At 38.4% G+C, this 17,560-nt stretch overlaps 1 protein-coding gene across 1 annotated transcript in view; it reads left to right on the top strand.

The window, feature by feature from the left end:
- Window positions 1–17,560, top strand: part of LOC109034713 (fatty acid synthase) — a 56,332-nt gene that overhangs the window by 17,306 nt on the left and 21,466 nt on the right. The window contains exons 9-18 of the mRNA XM_072304123.1: window positions 1,853–1,953; window positions 2,273–2,501; window positions 3,033–3,263; window positions 4,544–4,733; window positions 5,906–6,135; window positions 8,539–8,843; window positions 11,111–11,249; window positions 14,267–14,389; window positions 15,296–15,404; window positions 16,898–17,155. Of these exons, the coding sequence (XP_072160224.1) occupies window positions 1,853–1,953; window positions 2,273–2,501; window positions 3,033–3,263; window positions 4,544–4,733; window positions 5,906–6,135; window positions 8,539–8,843; window positions 11,111–11,249; window positions 14,267–14,389; window positions 15,296–15,404; window positions 16,898–17,155 (1,915 nt within the window). The remainder of the gene's footprint in view (window positions 1–1,852; window positions 1,954–2,272; window positions 2,502–3,032; window positions 3,264–4,543; window positions 4,734–5,905; window positions 6,136–8,538; window positions 8,844–11,110; window positions 11,250–14,266; window positions 14,390–15,295; window positions 15,405–16,897; window positions 17,156–17,560) is intronic.

Raw genomic sequence — 17,560 nt, 5'->3', positions numbered from 1 at the left:
GGAATTTTCTTCATGCAGAGGAGAAAAATCATGGAAGTGTTTAAGCATTGATCTAAAGTAGTTTTCTACTAAAATAATAAAGTACGACAGGAAGTCTGCAACGTCAAAAACCGAGATACATGGATTGGAAGTTTCGTCGTCGTATGTTTTTCTTAGAGAGATTACTCCTGTTTTCCCCCCTGCATTGCCTACTTCACCTTCATCCGAAAACTTTCATTTGACTCGACTTCAACAAGTAGTCCAAACTAGACTGAGAATTGGTCACACAAATTTTTCCCATAGCTATTTGATGACCCAATCAAACCGTCCTGCTTGCACTTCTTGTCCAAATTCCCCCTTAACGGTAGATCACGTCCTTATAAGTTGCCCACTTTATAAAGATATCCGAAAACGTTTTTTTCCCTACCCCTTACCCTCTCTTAAAAATTTACTTCTGAATACTCATCCTGTGAAACTTTTTGAATTTATGCGCTCCACTAATCTCAAAATTTAACCTTTCTCCTCAACCCTTTTGTATTTTTACTGATATTTCCATGTAAATTTATTACTGTTACTGCCCTCTTTAGAGGTGTAAATGGCCTTAGATGCTAAAGCACCGCTTTAAAATAAAATTATTTTACTACTACTATACTCCTGTTTTTCTGAGCAGAGCGCCATTCGAAATGTTACCAAATCTCTGGTCACCACTTACCGAAGATTCTATCCTCCAAAATTTGGAAATCAAAGCACAGACACGTCTTTATTCACTTCAGATACGAACGTCTTTATTCACTTCATTCAGTGCGATATTAAAAACGATTTAATGATGATATGTTCTTTTAATCTTTTCCATCGGAGGTCACCGTTGCGGCATCAATCGGCACCATCATAGCCCCACGTATGTATAGCTATCTTGATAGCAGGGGATTTACAACTCGATGTGACATGGTATCGAGAAATTAATGAATTTATTTTTCTTTTATAGTAAAATGTACTCCTCGCGATGTCGCCGTACACCTGGATTGACTCAAATCCAGATTTTTTCCACTACGACATCCATGAGGTGTGAAGTTTCATGTTTGAATGATCTAAAACTCGACGTAAAATGCACATGAAATTCACATCGACTTCGTTTAGCCGGATGAGGAGTAGGGATTAAATGTATGTATATCGGTATCCACTTTTTAATATTCTTACACTCTGCAGTTTAAAGGCATGCTACTCAATTTCCCCAGAAAAAAGAATGGCATCGGTCATTAGATCCCGAACTTAATTTGATAATCAGGGAACCTATGGTAGCTCCGGATGTCTAATAGTGTTGGACATGCGTCATAACTATACGCATTACGCATGGTTAACACCACTTGACAATCTTTAAAAACTAATAATATGTAAACTTAGGCCTTCAGGTGATACCCTGTCACGTATCATTCTACTCTGTCATTTAACAAATAAAATAATTGTTTGGAAAAAAAAAAAAAAAAAAAAAAAAAAAAAAAAAAAAAACACCACTTGACAATCCAGCAATATCCTCCAGAGACCCAGAGATTTCGTAATTTTAATAGTGCTTCAGTCCTGAGTCCATGTTAATCTCTGCCGTTTTCACTTTTCGCATCGTCAAAAATCGCAAAAAAATTAATTTCCCTTTTGAGCTTGAAATGAGTCGATTTGCCACCGAGTCTCTGGTATTACTAAAATAAAGTGGCAAAACGTCTTACCCCGGGGACTCAAGAGGATAAAATGGATTTCTGATGGTCAAATATAAGTTGGAATCTATTAGCCGTTGTTTTTATACGTATTTGAAAGCATTTAGAGAATTAACATTTTGGATATACTAAGTTTTTGGCTCGAATTAATTAAATTGTTTTCACAGGTTGTCACAAGCTCAACGGCAATGGATAGTGAGTTTGTTGCGGTAAATGTCATTGGAATTGGTGGGCACTTCGGGCACCTGCTTTTACGTAAGAATTCTAGGTAAGTAAGCTGTGATCCAATTTCAGTGAAACCATTTCAAATGAAAGATTGTTCGAGGCGAAATTCAAACATGCATGATATAAATCGTTCTTATAGTTTCAGCGCGTTAGCTTTTAAAAACTCGCGTGGACAAAATGAGCACCTTAGGAGCCGGTATATTTGCTTTTACTATATGCTTCAGGTCTATAAAAAAGTGAAACTCGTAGCACAGCAACCAACGCTTTTTTTTTCAACATTAAAATGAGCGATATATTAATTTCTTCTTTCTTTTAAATTTTGTGAGGTGAGACTAATCGGAACGTTCTGTGTCCTTTTGCAGCAAAACGCCACCCACCAGAATCACAAAGGAACTCCCCCAACTGCTGGTGATGTCCGCCCGATCTGAAAATGGTATCAATACAATTTTGGAGCAAACAAAGTCCATGACCGTCACCAGAGAATTCGCAGATTTGTTGAATGGTGTGTTCAGACAAAATTTACCCCAGCATCTGCACAGGGGATACAAAATCGTATCATCGGACGCCACTAAAGACCGAGCCAAATCTGAGGTGAATACATTTAGATCCTCCTGGATAAAATTCTCTAATTTTAAGTAATTTTTTGTTCCAACTAGAAAAATTCAGTGAAAATTTTCAATATTCGTCACCGTCTAAGACAAGTCTAAGAGCGCCAGCTCTCCCACTTACATTACGACTCTATGTACTCTATGCAGTCTCACTACCGATCGTCAGATCGTTGTTTCGACAAAAGTCTGAATCCCCGAGCAAGGTGAACCGACAGAATTGTGCTCCGTGAAATAAACGACTCTCATGTAAAATCAGACGGGGCTTTTATTCAGTCAACATTAGCAACGCGTTCAATATTGTTGATGTCGACGCCTTGATGCAACTGTTAGTACTCTGCGAACACGCGTGTTGCGTATGAGACAATGGAAGGCGCTCCTGTCTCGCTTGACACTCTTGTGTATGAAGCACTGAAGCAGTGCGCGCTACGCGCGGCAACGTGTGGTGCGCCGTTTTAAGACTTTTCTTGGAAACACTTTTCGGTAGTAATAAATTTTTCCTCTTCCCCATTTTCAGAGGACGGATAGTCCTCGGAGACCGATATGGTGGGTGTTCAGCGGAATGGGCTCGCAATTCAATGGCATGGGGATCCAGCTGATGCACTTCTCGATTTTCCGTGACGTCATCGAAAGATGTGACAAGGTTCTTGCTCCTTACGGTATTGACATCAATTACATTTTAACCACCGATGATGAACACATATTCGATGATATAACCAACTCCTTCGTCGGCATCACGGCAGTACAGGTAAACATCAGTAGCGTGGCGTGATTTACGATACATCGATTGATCTGCCGCTTAAACCTATGGAAAAGGGTCGATAAACAGGGTGTTCGTAACGAACACCTCCATTATCGATTCTTCTCCGTAGCTTCAAACGGGAAAATATCGATAATAATCGATCATTCACGTCTCGTCACTGGTGAACATTTACAACTTAATTTCAACAAACTAGGCCCCTTGCCGTTTTCCTCAGCTTTTAATATGTTTATCGATGGTCAAAGTCCGAAACCACTTATCTGCATTACGATGTTTCAAAATTTCCGCTCCCATTTAATATATGTATTTTGGAAGAGAAGTAAGTCAACTTTATGTTTATTCAGGATGTTCTGCTAACACGTAGAAAAAGTCAAGTAAGTTTTCAAAATATGGCGTTGACTGCAAGTTTGCCAAAAATAAACTAAAGTACGACAGGAAATCCTCAACGTTGCGTGATTTTGCACTTTGACCATCGTTCCATATACTGATTATTGTTTCCCGAATAGTTGAAATTCATTGCAATGCTCGATTAGAATGGCGTTGATTTTGGTTTTTTTATGAGCAAGAAGTATGAGTGAGCGATGAACGTTAATTGACGGACTTGGAGGAAAAGGCGCTTAAGTGCAGTTTTTGCAATTTCAGGAAATACGTGTTTAAAGTTTCGAAATTACACGAATCCTTACGGAGAAAAGAAACTTCAAACTGACTTTAATGCTTTATCAATGGAATTTGGGAACGAACTTTTCACAGAATATATATTAAGTCTAGTTTTACTTAAAATTATTAACAGCTCAATCTTTACAAAAATTGCACCAATATGCACCTTGTCCTCCAAGCCCCTCAATTAGACCGAGTTCATCAGAGAGGAAAGAACCCACATCAAATTGAAACTGAGAAAAAGAGGTTTGAAGTTGTATTTTTTCATAGGACTCAATGTAGAAAGAAAACTTTAACCCCTCTTTTCACAGAATAATATTTTTTTTTTTCGACTTTGAATTTCTGGCAGAAGAAAATATACAACTAAGGGAACTCAAAAACCATATTATAACTTAATTTTTTCGAAAATTTGGGTTGGTTCCTTTCCGATGAACTCGGTCAAATTTTGAACCTAATGGTGAATTTTGGAGGTTTTCGATTGGTCTAATTTGTTCTAGGTGAATTTGATACAAAAAAGGCCTCAAAGAAGTTTAATTCTTATATTGTCCAGTAGTCTATTGCTACGAGCGCTAAAACTTCAGTGAATAAAAAAAAATTGTTTAAAATTTCAGCTCGGGTTGATTGAATTGCTGAAAGCCTTGGGATTAGAGCCGGACCGAATGATCGGTCATTCTTTGGGAGAATTGGCGTGTGCAAACGCCGACAACTGTATGACTTTGGAAGAAACTATCCTGGCATCATACAGTCGTGGAAGAGCATCAAACGAAGCACCTCTCATCAAAGGGATGATGGCTGCCATAGGTAAGATTGACAGTGACAGTTTTTTGTCAAATCTTCAACTCGCGTCTTTGCATGTACTTCAATCCCTTGCCTCGGAGATGCCTAAATTAATTACGACGCTTAAATTTTTCTTTTTAGATTTTGAGTTTTGTAACTAATTGAGATCTTGCACGTGTCAGGAATTTGCGGTCTATGCACTGATTTCTATACGTCGAAGGCAAATAGTCAAATATTCTTACTTAGATTGAAATTTTGACTTTTTACCCTAATTTTGGACAAAATAATTCGTAGCTCCTGTAAGAAAGAATTCTCTGTAAACATATGCAGCATAATATAGTATTTTAAACGATTTTAATAGATTTTAACGATTTTTATCCTGAATGCACATTTATCACGAAATTTTCAGCTCGAGTCATAAAACATGGAATTTTTACAATTTTAACATTTAAATGTACTAAAGTCATGTAAAAAGGAAGGAACAAGGAGAGTTCGTAGATTTGAAGAGTTATTCCTCCCAAAATATTGAAAACCCGTGAACTCCTCGCCTCGCCATTTTACAGAATTCCGTAAACTGTCAAAATTTGACTACCGGCCTAGGCATTTGATAAAATGCCTGATTTAACAAACTGCCTTTGACATTTATAAAATCTTACGAGAAATACGACACTGCCTCTTGTTTTCTCTTAAACAAACTCCAAAGCTCAAAAAAAGCTCTCAAAGTTGAGGCTGTAATAGAGGGGATATCCCATCCCACGCTACCCCGAGAGTCCACCTTTACATCAAGACAGACTCTTCATGCAATGATACATAAGCAGGCTTGCCGTGCTTTCAATTTTGGAGTCTCCCAATAAATTGGCAACCTTGTTAATGTATTCGCTCCCTATATCTTTACATGGAGAGTTTGCGTTGATACATAGAGGTGGACTCTTAGGGAAGCGCAGGGTATCCCCGCTATTACGGCCATAACTTTGAGAGCTTTTTTGAGCTTTTGAAAAGGGTACAGCGGAATGTTCACCCTAACAATCGATTCTTTACCGTAGCGTCAAGAGGGGAAATATCGATCACTCACTGGTCCCTACAATTGTATTCCTTTGTCGGGTGTAGTATTATACATTGATTGATACTTAAATTTTCGTTTGTGACAAAGGCTTTTGAGCCCATAAAATAATTACACACATTTCTCATTTAATTAGGAAAGGGATCAGCGGACATTGCCAAACTCCTACCGGAATCTATTGACATTGCCTGTTTAAACTCGGACACAAGCTGCACCTTGTCGGGCCCTGTGAAAGACGTTGAAAAATTCGTGGCGGAACTTCATTCGAAAGGGATTTTCGCCAAGGCGGTTAATGTTGGCAACATTGCATACCACTCTAGATACATACAACCTGCCGGCCCTCTTTTACTGAAGTACTTGAGAGAGGTGAGTCACGGTTTCAACTTTTCATCTGAAGGCGATCCAGGATCTCTTCAAATTCACTTTTTAATTCAAAGTAGTAGGTATATTCTTTTAAGCACGCATATCTTCCCTCTCGCATTTAAAAAAAAGACAATTATAAAACTGTACTTTCACATTTCACAATTTATGCAATATATCCAGAGCCGGATTTAGGCAAGTGCATTTATTTTTTCTTATATATTTTTTTTTTTCATTCATTAGCATTTCGAGTAGGCATGATATCCTCACATTCTTAACTCACTAGATTAGGTACGCAAACTTCTTTTAGTACTAATATTTTGCATTTTTTCTGTCTTTTTTGACGACCAACGAAATACATCTGTCCATCTTTGCTCTGTTTTTCAGTTTGCACTGATTCCTACCTCGGTCAGTTGCATGCTCATTTTCTCGTTTTAATTTTTACATTTTCTAGCTTCTGTTCCAGTTGAGAATGGGCATGTAATTGGTACACGGACTTTATGTCCCCTTTTTTTCGTCCACAGACTTTTCGTCCACAATTTTTACGTCCACAGTTCTAAAGCCCACACTATTGTTAAGTCCATTACTTAAACGTCCACTAAGTTTAGTCCACAAATGTAAAGTCCACTAAAATCAAATTCAAGCGTCATATTTTAGTCCGTGTGTAAAATTATATTGACAATATCGAAATGAGAAAATTAAGAGAGAATGAGGTGATGTTATCGTAACTCATATTTTAAATGAATAGTTAATTTCTTCTTTTGATTCATCTTTTCAAATTGGCTTTGGTAAATACTTGGTTTTTTCTATCCTTGAAATTTCCGATTTAAAATGTGCCTTAAATGTACATTCTTTTTTTCTGTAATGAAATTGATTATTTCATTTTAAAAACATTTACATTTTTAAAACGTGGTAAATATTTGTAAAATCTTGTCCAAGCAATGGCATCGATATGAATCTCAATGAGCCGTAGTTGTGATGAAAGAAACTACACAAAAATTAATAAAAGAGGAAAAAAACTAAGAAGCACGCAATTTTTTGTTTATAACTTATTTGTACATCGACCTTCTTGAGTCAAATACGTCCAATTTTGAGCGTTTAGTTGCGCTTACACCACGCTGCAGCACAATAAAAAAAAACATAAAAGAATAAATTTGAATGATTTGGAAATCATTAAATTTGACACGGAACCACCATTATATTTACAAAAAACACATTTTCCAGTAGTACATATTTCTTTTTCGTCAGTTTAAAAGAGAATAATCAATGCAGAGAGTGCAAACATTTCAAAATCATGAGTTGAAAAACGCTGACTCCGAGAGTTTAAATATTAGAGCCTAACACAGAGCGGAGCAGCGTGTTAGCAGCGCAGAACGCGCACTGGCGCCTACAAACCTAACGGGATACTTCACGCTTTGCGCAACGCGTGAAGTATCCCGTTAGGTTTGTAGGCGCCCATGCGCGTGTCACGCTGGTTGCCTGCCGCGCCGCAACGCTTTAAGCAACTATTTCGCGTCAGAGGCGTTGCACAGTATACTAAGAGATTGAAGGCGCACGAAATAACTAGTTAAAGAGGACTTTCAATTTTGACTGCATCTGTTACTGAAAAATGTTTAATTTGGCATTGGAGCGTTTCCTAGGCTCCCGCTTTGGTTTCCATCTTATCATATCCGTACAGTGTACACATGAACATATGTTTTTATCTGCTCTTAGAGTCTGTTCTCTTCCATGACTTGATTCATGAAGGAAATGCTTTTAAGAATGAAGGAACTCTTCACCTCTCTTAATTTAAAAATCTAAATTTTCGTATATACTCCCATTTTCAAAATTCTCTGTGAAGACGTTAATAGTCTGTGACGTTGAACGTCTTAAAATATACTAACTAACTAACTAGTAGTAGTAAGCATTTATTTTTGAGGTGGTTCCTGTCATTTGAATGAGAAGAAAAAAATATGGACATAACATGTCCACAATTTGGACAATTTTGGACATATTCATGGTTGGACATTAAATCATGTGGACTTAATAAAGAGTGGACTTGACGTTTAGTGAACATAAATATCGGTGGATATTTATTTAATGGACGGAAGGTAGGTGGACATAAAGTCCTGGAAGCATGTAATTGGCCCGAAACTTCCTGGTTGTTTTATGTCTCCTCTAGCCTTGTATACCCATTTGTTTTTTGTATTTTAGTGTGTTTTTATTGTTGTCTACATTCGGGCTATTGTGTCTCTCGCTCTCTTATCCAAATCAAAATAAAAACATAATAGAAGCCCTGATTTGGGGGGGGGGGGGGGGAGAGTTCCGGGTTTTGGAGAAATAAGTTTTAGCTCAGCTATAACTTACGCAGCTATAACGTTAGCTATAACACTCGCAGAAATCATCCGACGTATCGTATTGATCTTGCAGGTCCTCCCAGAAAAGAAGAAACTATCCCGGAAATGGATCAGCACATCCGTGCCAAAAAGTAAATGGAATACTGATCTTGCATCATACAGCTCTCCAGAGTACCACACTAACAATTTACTCAGTCCTGTGCTCTTTGCGCGGGTCCTCAAATCGGTCCCAAAAGATGCGATTCTGATCGAAATAGCTCCGCACGGCTTGCTCCAGGCCATTCTCAAACGGGCGGTCCGGAATTCAGTCAGCAACGTCCCCCTCACCAACAAAACTTCCCCTGATGCTCGGATCTTTCTGCTGGAAGCAATTGGGCGGTAAGTAATCGACAAGAAAATTGACTGCACTAGAGTCCCTTTATACTGAGAGTCACGACAATGTGAATCCATTTCTGATTGGTTCCCGAATTTTAGGCCTCCACAGTGTCACAAACGGGAATAAAGATTACATTTTCATCGATTGCGAAGATTATAATCTGGAGTGGACCAGGGAATTACGGGTTCGGCAAGGAACAAACGGAATGAGAGAGGGAACGGAGAAAGGAATTTGAGAATGGGCCGATCAAAGATTACGAAAAACGTTCAATTTGTGTAATCTTCATTCCCGTTTGTGACTCCATGCAGGGGTTTTGTCTTGACTCTCAGTATAAAGGGACTCTAGACTGCACGAGAAATGGATCACTGAAAAAAACACATTGTATCTACAGTCCAGACTCTTAAAAACATCGACAAGAAAAAATACTCTTGATTCAATCAGATTTAAGCTTGAATCAAGAACCAAGCCTCTTAATTTGGGCGGATTTTCTTTTGATTTAATTAAGCTTAAATCTGATTATGAATCAAGAATCCTTTTTCTTGTCAATGTTTTCAAGAGTCTGGACTCTGGATCCAATGTGTTTTTTTTTCCAGTGATGAAGTTGTTTTTGTTTTTTAATGGGCCAGTTGCGCTGCGGGCAGATTATTGAAATTGATAGACAAAGCGGTAGACAAGGAAGACAAACTGAAAATAAAGCGATGCTGTTGGTGGAGGCGGGTGGTTGCAATAGACAAATGAGGTCGTAATAAAGTAACTAACGGCAACTCACGAGAGACCGTGTAGTTAGTCTATCATTTTCCCCCTTAGTCTATAACAACCAACAGTTTCAAGCAATAGGACTGCTTCATGTTCCGTATGTCTTCTTTGTCTATAGCTTTGCCCATTAATTTCAATGATCAGCCCGCTGGTAACATAATCGTGTTTTGATGCTCCATTCTTGTAGATTAGCTAAAAATAATGAGATCTGTCCAAACGGCAACTTTCTACATTGAATATTAACTGAGATATCGCCCTTTGAAAAGTCGGCTTTTTGACATTATCCACCGGTGTGTGCTACCGCATTGGATGGCGTCATAAATCGAGTTTTTCAAGGCGCGATATCTCGGTTATAATATTCAACGTAGAAAGTTGCTGTTTGGACGGATCTTATTATTTTTAGCTGGTCTACAAGAGTCAAGCATCAAAACACAATGCTATGACCAGCGACCCTATGACTGTTCTATGACTGACCCATTATTTTTTTGGACCTATACCAGAAGCAGATCTAAAATCTGAAGACGCTGCCAGCACAAATGTTTCTTAAATGATTCAGAGTTTGTCCACTTGAAATGATTGAAGGGTGGGGCAATCAGTGTGCTCCACTAAAAAAAGTCACTTAATTACGTCGCACAGTGGATCGAGTCAATTAGAGGGGTCGGACATGAAATTGTTGACTAAAACTGCAAATTTTTATGTTCATTTCGCCACATTTTGAACTTTAAGGGGTGCTCCTTGAAGAAAATTTAACGAGCAAACCAGTGAAACCACTTTTAAAATCTCAAAGTTTTATAGAAACGGAGTTATACGCGTTTATAAAGTTTCCAAATTGTGTCCGACCTTCCCTATTGACTCCATAACTGATGAGACTGGTTCTTTCACTGTGCGTCGTCCAGAAAATTTCCTATTGATATGAGCATCTTCCCTTTTTGATTTAGAAGAAATTTCTGCTTGACAGCAAATTCAAGACTGTTTCTGCTCAATTCAAGTCACTTTTTTCATGTGGCTGTTCGTTGCGTGAGATTGAAATAATGCTGTGACTCAAAACGGAGTCTCAAAATTTTCAGGAAGAATGTATAGGAAATGTGTTCTTCAATTTATTATATGCTCAGCCCTACGGAGGGTCTCATAAGTCTCAATTCGGAATAAGCATTTACACGCTCATCAGAGGAAAATCTCAATGTTGAGTAAAATTGTACTCTGTAATGGAATAAAATTCAGCTTCAAAAGGAAACTTTAAGACGAGAGACATTGATGTTGGTACAATAAAAAGGCATGGCTAATGTAGAAACACACTTCATACCAAATCGGAGAAAAAGAAGAGCAATAATTAATTGACGTGTATGGTTGCTATAAGATTCTCGCATACTCCCAGGTTCACGCGGATTCCAAAACTATTTATTCTGAGCACCTCTCAAAATACTCTCAAAATAGCCAATCTAAAAGGATTATGTCAATTAATTGTCTGTCAAATTTTTTGTAAATTTGATGTAAGCACCGTTTTATTTTGAAGGTTACATATTCTCGGATTGGAACCGAACGTCTCAGCACTGTACCCGCCAGTAATTTATCCCGTGCCATCTAGCACACCGACTCTTCAACCGTTTGTGACGTGGGATCATTCACAAAAATACGGTAATCTTTGTCATCTGGTAAGTGCTGATCTGAATTTCAATAATGAAACCTGACCAAAATCCTCTCTATTCTAATGAAATCATTTTTAAGACGCTCGATGGACGGAATGAGGAAAGGGAGTTCAAAGGTCAGAGTTTTAAAAGAGTGGGTTTTTACTTTCAGAGGCCTTTTTTTAGTCGTGGACCCTGTCAAGGTCGAATTCCCAAAAAATGAATCAAAACTCTGAGTAAGGAGAAAGTCATTAAAAAATATTGTTTGGTGGGAAATTTCTCTTTCAAACATCGCTTTGTTATTCAATTAAAATTATTTACTCATTAGTCGCCAACGGACGATATCGACGATTTCGTTGGCCACGAAGCGGCCTTTAGGGACTTGCAGGGGCCAGGGAGCAGAGCCCGCTAGTAACAAAAATTAGCGTTTGGGGACGCGCAGCGCCCCAGGGATTGGGCCGCGTAACGGCCAGGGAGCGGACCCCTTAGTAATCTATTCACGCAAGAAATAACTTCTTCAGTCACTATCAAGCGAATCATAGACGGGTTCAATTAGTACTGGTTTTTAAAACTTCGGATGTCCAGTGATACCCGAATCTTTCTCTTTGATATGAAATTAAGTGTGACGCATAACGCTTGAGACGCGGAGCGCTTCGGAGGGTTGGGCCATGAAGCGGTCAGTGCGGTCGTACCCCCTGATATTTTTTTAAAAAATAGAGCTAGTGATACGTAAGGTGGAGGAATGAGTTGGTATCTGGTTCAGTAATGTTTATTTATTGCATTTTTAAAAAGCAGGATATGCGCTAAAATCACAAAAATCATCCCGGATCCTCTTGGGAGATAACAATGGAGATGTTGCATGTGTGAGGATTTTGCGATTTGACTATAGTGATTCTCACGTAAAAGTTTGCGAGAAACAAGATAGTGCCACTGATTTTCTCTGAAATTATCTCCCAAGCTCAAAAAAAGCTCTCAAAGTGAGTCCAAAATGGAGGGAATATCCCACCCTACCCTGAGAGTCCACCTCTACATCAAAACAAACCCTCCATGCAAAGATAGGGAGCAAATACATTAGCAGGGTTGCCGTGTTTTCAGTTTTGAAGTCCCCAAATAAAGTGGCAGCCCTGTCAATGTATTTGCTCCCTAGCTTTGCATGGAGAGTTTGTTTTGATGTAGAGGCGGACTCTCAGGATAGTGTGGGATATCCCCTCCATTTCGCCTTAACTTTGAGAACTTTTTTTGAGCTCCCTGGTCAAAATTGGCGATAGGAGCTGCGTTTCAAAATACCATAGGAGTTCTTATAGCCGACTGAAGAAGGCGATAGAAAATCATATAGCTGGCTGTAGAAAGTGGAAAAAAATCATACAGCCGGGCTACACGAAGCGATAAAAAATTATGCAGCCGGGCTATAGTTCCTATCGCCGGGCTTTACACTTAATCGCCTGGCTGTTGCTTTTTCGCCATCGGCTATAAAAGGCTATAAAAAATTGTGTAGAAATTCGTGTGCTTTGTAAATCCTTAAGTTTGTACGGAATCACCTTAATATTTACAAAACGCACATTATATTTTCCTTTACTACATATTTTTTTTCATCAACTAAAATGAGAAAAATCCATACAGAGTGTGCAAACGTTTCAAAGTCATGAGTTGAAAAACGCTGACTCCGCGAGATTAAATATTAGAGCCTAACACAAAGCGGAGCGGCGGCGCACTGGCGCCTACAAACCGAACAGGGATACTTTACGCATTACGCAATGCGTGAAGTATCCCTGTTAGGTTTGAAGGCGCCAATGCGCGTTTCCGCTGGCTGCTCGCCCGCCGCGTATCACGACGCTTGTAGCAACTATTTCACACCAGAGGTATTGCATAGTATCATACGAAATTGAAGGCGCTCCAACATATTAGGAATGGCAGGCATCTTTCAAAAGTACGGAGCTTTACTTGCAAAATAAATCAAGATACTAAGGTCCAAAAAGAGAGCGGTAGTCCAAAAACTCACTAAGTCCTAGCATCCGTAATTACTAACGTTTAGCATACACTATATCGCCAGGCTGTTGCTTAATCGCCATCGGCTATAAAAGGCTGTAAGAAATTTTGTTGCCGGCGATAGGAGCTATTGGAAATCTTACAGCCGGCTGTAGGTCTATGGTAGTTTGGAATACAGATTCTTGGATTCCACTGCCAATTTTTACCAGGGCTTGAGAGTTGATTTCAGGGAAAACCAGGGGCACCATCGTGTTTCTCGCCAACTTTTACATAAGAATCAACAGTCAAATCGCAAATTCCTCACACATGCAACATCTCCATTTACGAAAAACGAGTTTGAAATTGCGTTTTTTGAGTTTTCATTTAGACGCGCTTCGCCGTGCAAAAGTCAAGATGGCCCCAAGTGTATCCATCCCGCTGCGGGTACACTTTCGACCACCAGACCCCTGCTCCACCACGATTTCTGGTCCGAGCAGTCGTTCCAATGCCCTCGATCAAATTTTGGTAATCAATTTTACGAGAAAGCTTTACCAAACATTCTCCTAAATTTGTCGACGTGATCATTGACCCTCCAATTTTTTCCGGGAAAATGGAAGTGGAAATTTTTAGAAAAACTTGTCTTTCTTATAACAAAGCGTTGAGGTAAGTCAGGAAATTATTTTCTGAATTTGCATCGCTATCTTCGACTTAGACCTTTTACCCAAGTTTCTATTGAGTACATGTTTTTGAAGCAAGAAAAAAAATTTACGACCTTCTAACACAGAATTCGGGCCACATTCTTAGCATATTTTTGAGATTGACATGCTTCCTTGTGAAACTTTGCAAGGCTTTCGTTAAATCGGGATAGTATTTCCATTTTACCTTACTATGTATAATGGCCATTAAAACATATTTACCTAGAGTATTGATGTTAGTATTTTATGTGGACAGAGTCCTCATTAATAAAATTAATAGACTTACTTAGAAAAATGAACAAATTACCATATTATATGAGTTACGTAATTTTCTTTTTTTACGTTTTACTCTTATTTGTATCATCTTTACATTTATAAAAACAGCCCTTACAAGCATCAAATATGCTTGACCATTGTGAGCGCGTTACAACGTTGGAAAATATCAAAAAATCTCTGGAGTCTCATAAAGATGGTGCCTCTTCAATCTCACCGCTATCCTTTTTCTTGGTGAGTTTTCTTCTATATTTACTTTTTTCCGTCTGAATCTTATTCTTGATGAATACTGGCCGTTTTTGGCGCACTACCCAAGTAGCGCAGTGGAACGAAAATATTGACATTAAATTGCAATTTGATTTCAATAAAACTGTATTTTTTTTTACCATCAAATTGCAACATTTTTACATCATTTAGTCGATTTGTGCCAATTTTAAACAACCAACAAAATGAGCTCCATGTGTCAGAAAGATGGGAAATATGTATAGTGAAATGAATAATTGCAACTTATTTCAATTTTATAGCATTAAGTTTCAATAAATGGGGCCCCTTCAAATCTGAGTTAGGCAACATACACAACACTCAGTGGAGTCGCAATATTTTTACAATGTAATTGCTGCTTATTGCAACCTGTGCTACTTGGGTTCATTAATGATATTTACTTTATATTCATACATGAAAGAAGCAGCTTCGAGATTCGTCTCTTGAGATTATTTTTTGAATTTTTGATAGAGAAATTCACTTATTCCTGAAAAGAAAGTTAAATTATGCTCTACAGTTCATATTCAAAAGCTTACTATCGATGGACTACGGAAGTCTGCACCTCAAGTGCACCGTTTCAAAATCTCAATTTGTTCTTAATTTTACGAGAGGAAAACATTCTGATATTATTTTTGAAAGATCACAGGCATATCTCGCAATTTTGGGTGATTAAATGCAATAATCAGGGGTCATCCATCAAAACAGTGAGTTGTGACAGAAAACCTGCACGGTCTAAGCTGGGGTAAGGTAAGTGCTTTTACAATGTTACCGACGATACGTCATGTTTCAGCTCTGTTCTCTGATGCGATCCAGAGGATGTCCCCATTTGAATATTTCAAGGCTCTCTAACGACCTCGTATTGTTTACTTTTTTCTACAGGTTGAAATTTGGAAAATGTTTGGAGTCACCGACAAGACACGCTATGCTAAAATTCCTGTTGCTTTTGAGGATATCCAAATCTATTCGGAACTGAACACAAATACGACTGGTAATGTGACCTTTTTTTTAATAAAAATCTAACTCCTCGAGGGTCGTCCCTAAGGTGATTCGTTAGTTGCCATTTTTTGTGTCAGAGCGACGTGCGATAATATATTGCATCAATTTGTTCCATAATTTCAGCTACTTGTCATTTTTTTCGAATTTTGAGTTCTCACTGTTGATGTCGTGAGACTAAAGAATTCATGTACCAAATTCGACAAAGAAATTTTACGTAATAAAGGCAGGGATTTTTTTAGAGGAAATTCAGTTTATTTGTATGAAAACAAGACCTGTTAGAAAGCCGTGAGTGCGCAAAAAATGACGTGGAGCCCATTTTCTCAAATCTTCATTTCTAATCCGCCCCAGTAGCAGTAATCGTAATAAATAGCGAATTTATCGGTTGGTTATAGTGATTATATCTGTGGAAATTTCTCGCGATACTAGTGGATTAAAAATTCGCTAAAATCGCTGTACATTGCAATTTTTTGTTCGATGAAATCGCGATCAATATTTGTCAATAACATCAGGATTAAATCGCCATACAACGCGATTTGCATTTCGATAATATCGCGATAAATTGCCGGTATATAACATCGCGATTTTATCGCGGTAAGATCGAGGACACTCGCATAGATGTTGATGATCTCAGCGATTTTATAGCCAATAAAATTGCAATAAATCGCGATTTCATCGGCGATAAAATTGCTAGGATCATCAACATCTAAGCAACTATCCTCGATCTTGTTGCAATAAAATCGCGATTTTATCGCCCGGCAATTTATCGCGATATTATTGAAACAAAAGTCGCGATATATGGCGATTTAATCTCGATTCTATCGACGAAAATTGATCGCGATTTTATCGAACGATAAATTGCGATGCATAGCGATTTAATCGCAATTTTTTATTTGATAATATTGCGATAGATTGCCACCGATGTAATCGGTATAATCAACCGACAAAATCGCTATTTCTTACGATCACTGCTACTTGGGTTGGGTTGCGGCCTTCTCTGATCATGAAAGATTGTCATGATGTTTTATAGAAAGGGTAAATAGCAACGAGATTCAGGGTTCTATTTGATCCCAGTTTTTTCTCGGTAAAATCACCATTTATGGAATTGGTAATTTTACCGAGAAATCTCGGTAAAATTATTGAACTTTCTCGGTAATTATACTGGACCTTGGTAAAAACGCCAATAATTTTTATCGACTGTGGTAGAATTACCGAGATAAAATGGCAAAGTTACCGGAATTGATTACCGATAAAAGCGGTATTCTTACCTGAAAAAATCGGTAAAAATACCGGTTTTAGGAGCTTACCAGTCTGTTGGTAAAATTACCAAATTGGTAATAAAAATGAAATGGTAAAGGTACCAACGGACCTATGGTAAAAGCCGAGAGTTTTGTGGCGAGTGTTCGTCGCACAGCGCAAGATCGCTTAAAGCGACTCATGAATGTTTTATTTGTCTTAATGCGCCTCTGGTTTCTTCTCCTCTTCCAGACTCAAGTAATGTATACTTATCAGTCTTGCCGGGAAAAGGGGATTTTTCCGTCATGCAGGAGACGAAAAGGACGGAGTCTTCGATCGAAAGCGAATTAACGACGCTCCTCTGCGGGAAAATCCGAGTTTGCGAAAAGGCACCTTCCCTCGGGGGTTTCGCAGAGAAAATCAGCCAGCAGATCACGAGCTTGATCGAAAAATCCCCAAGTCCTTGTAAAGTGACTGCGGATTCTTGTGAGCTTCAAATTTGTACCACAGGTATACTGTCTCTGCTAATTTTATCAATATTTAAGAGGCTGTGCTTGAAGGCCTTTAAGTACAAGAGACATAAGTGCAGTTTTTTTAAAAACTTGAGATATTACTGATTTCAATCAAAATTATTCTTAATACGTACTCTATGAAAAATTCGCTCCCAAATGCAATTTTTCAAGCATCAAAAAGTCAGTTTAAACTTTCTTTCCACCATAAGGATCCATGTAATTTTGAAACTTCAAACACGAATTTCTCAAAATAGCAAAAACTGCACTTATGCGCCTTTTCCTCCAAGCCCCTCATTTGAGGTCGCACACAGGTGCAGGAAGTGAATATCGATGGCTAAAGACATTGACTAGCTTTTTTAAGAAAAAAATGAAAAACGCCAGGCAGGAACTCTCCTACGTCGCA

The sequence above is a fragment of the Bemisia tabaci genome, chromosome 9, assembly GCF_918797505.1.
Source record: "Bemisia tabaci chromosome 9, PGI_BMITA_v3".
Taxonomy (NCBI): domain Eukaryota; kingdom Metazoa; phylum Arthropoda; class Insecta; order Hemiptera; family Aleyrodidae; genus Bemisia; species Bemisia tabaci.
Note: the sequence above shows the minus strand (reverse complement) of the source record. Positions and strands in the feature narration are given on the sequence as shown.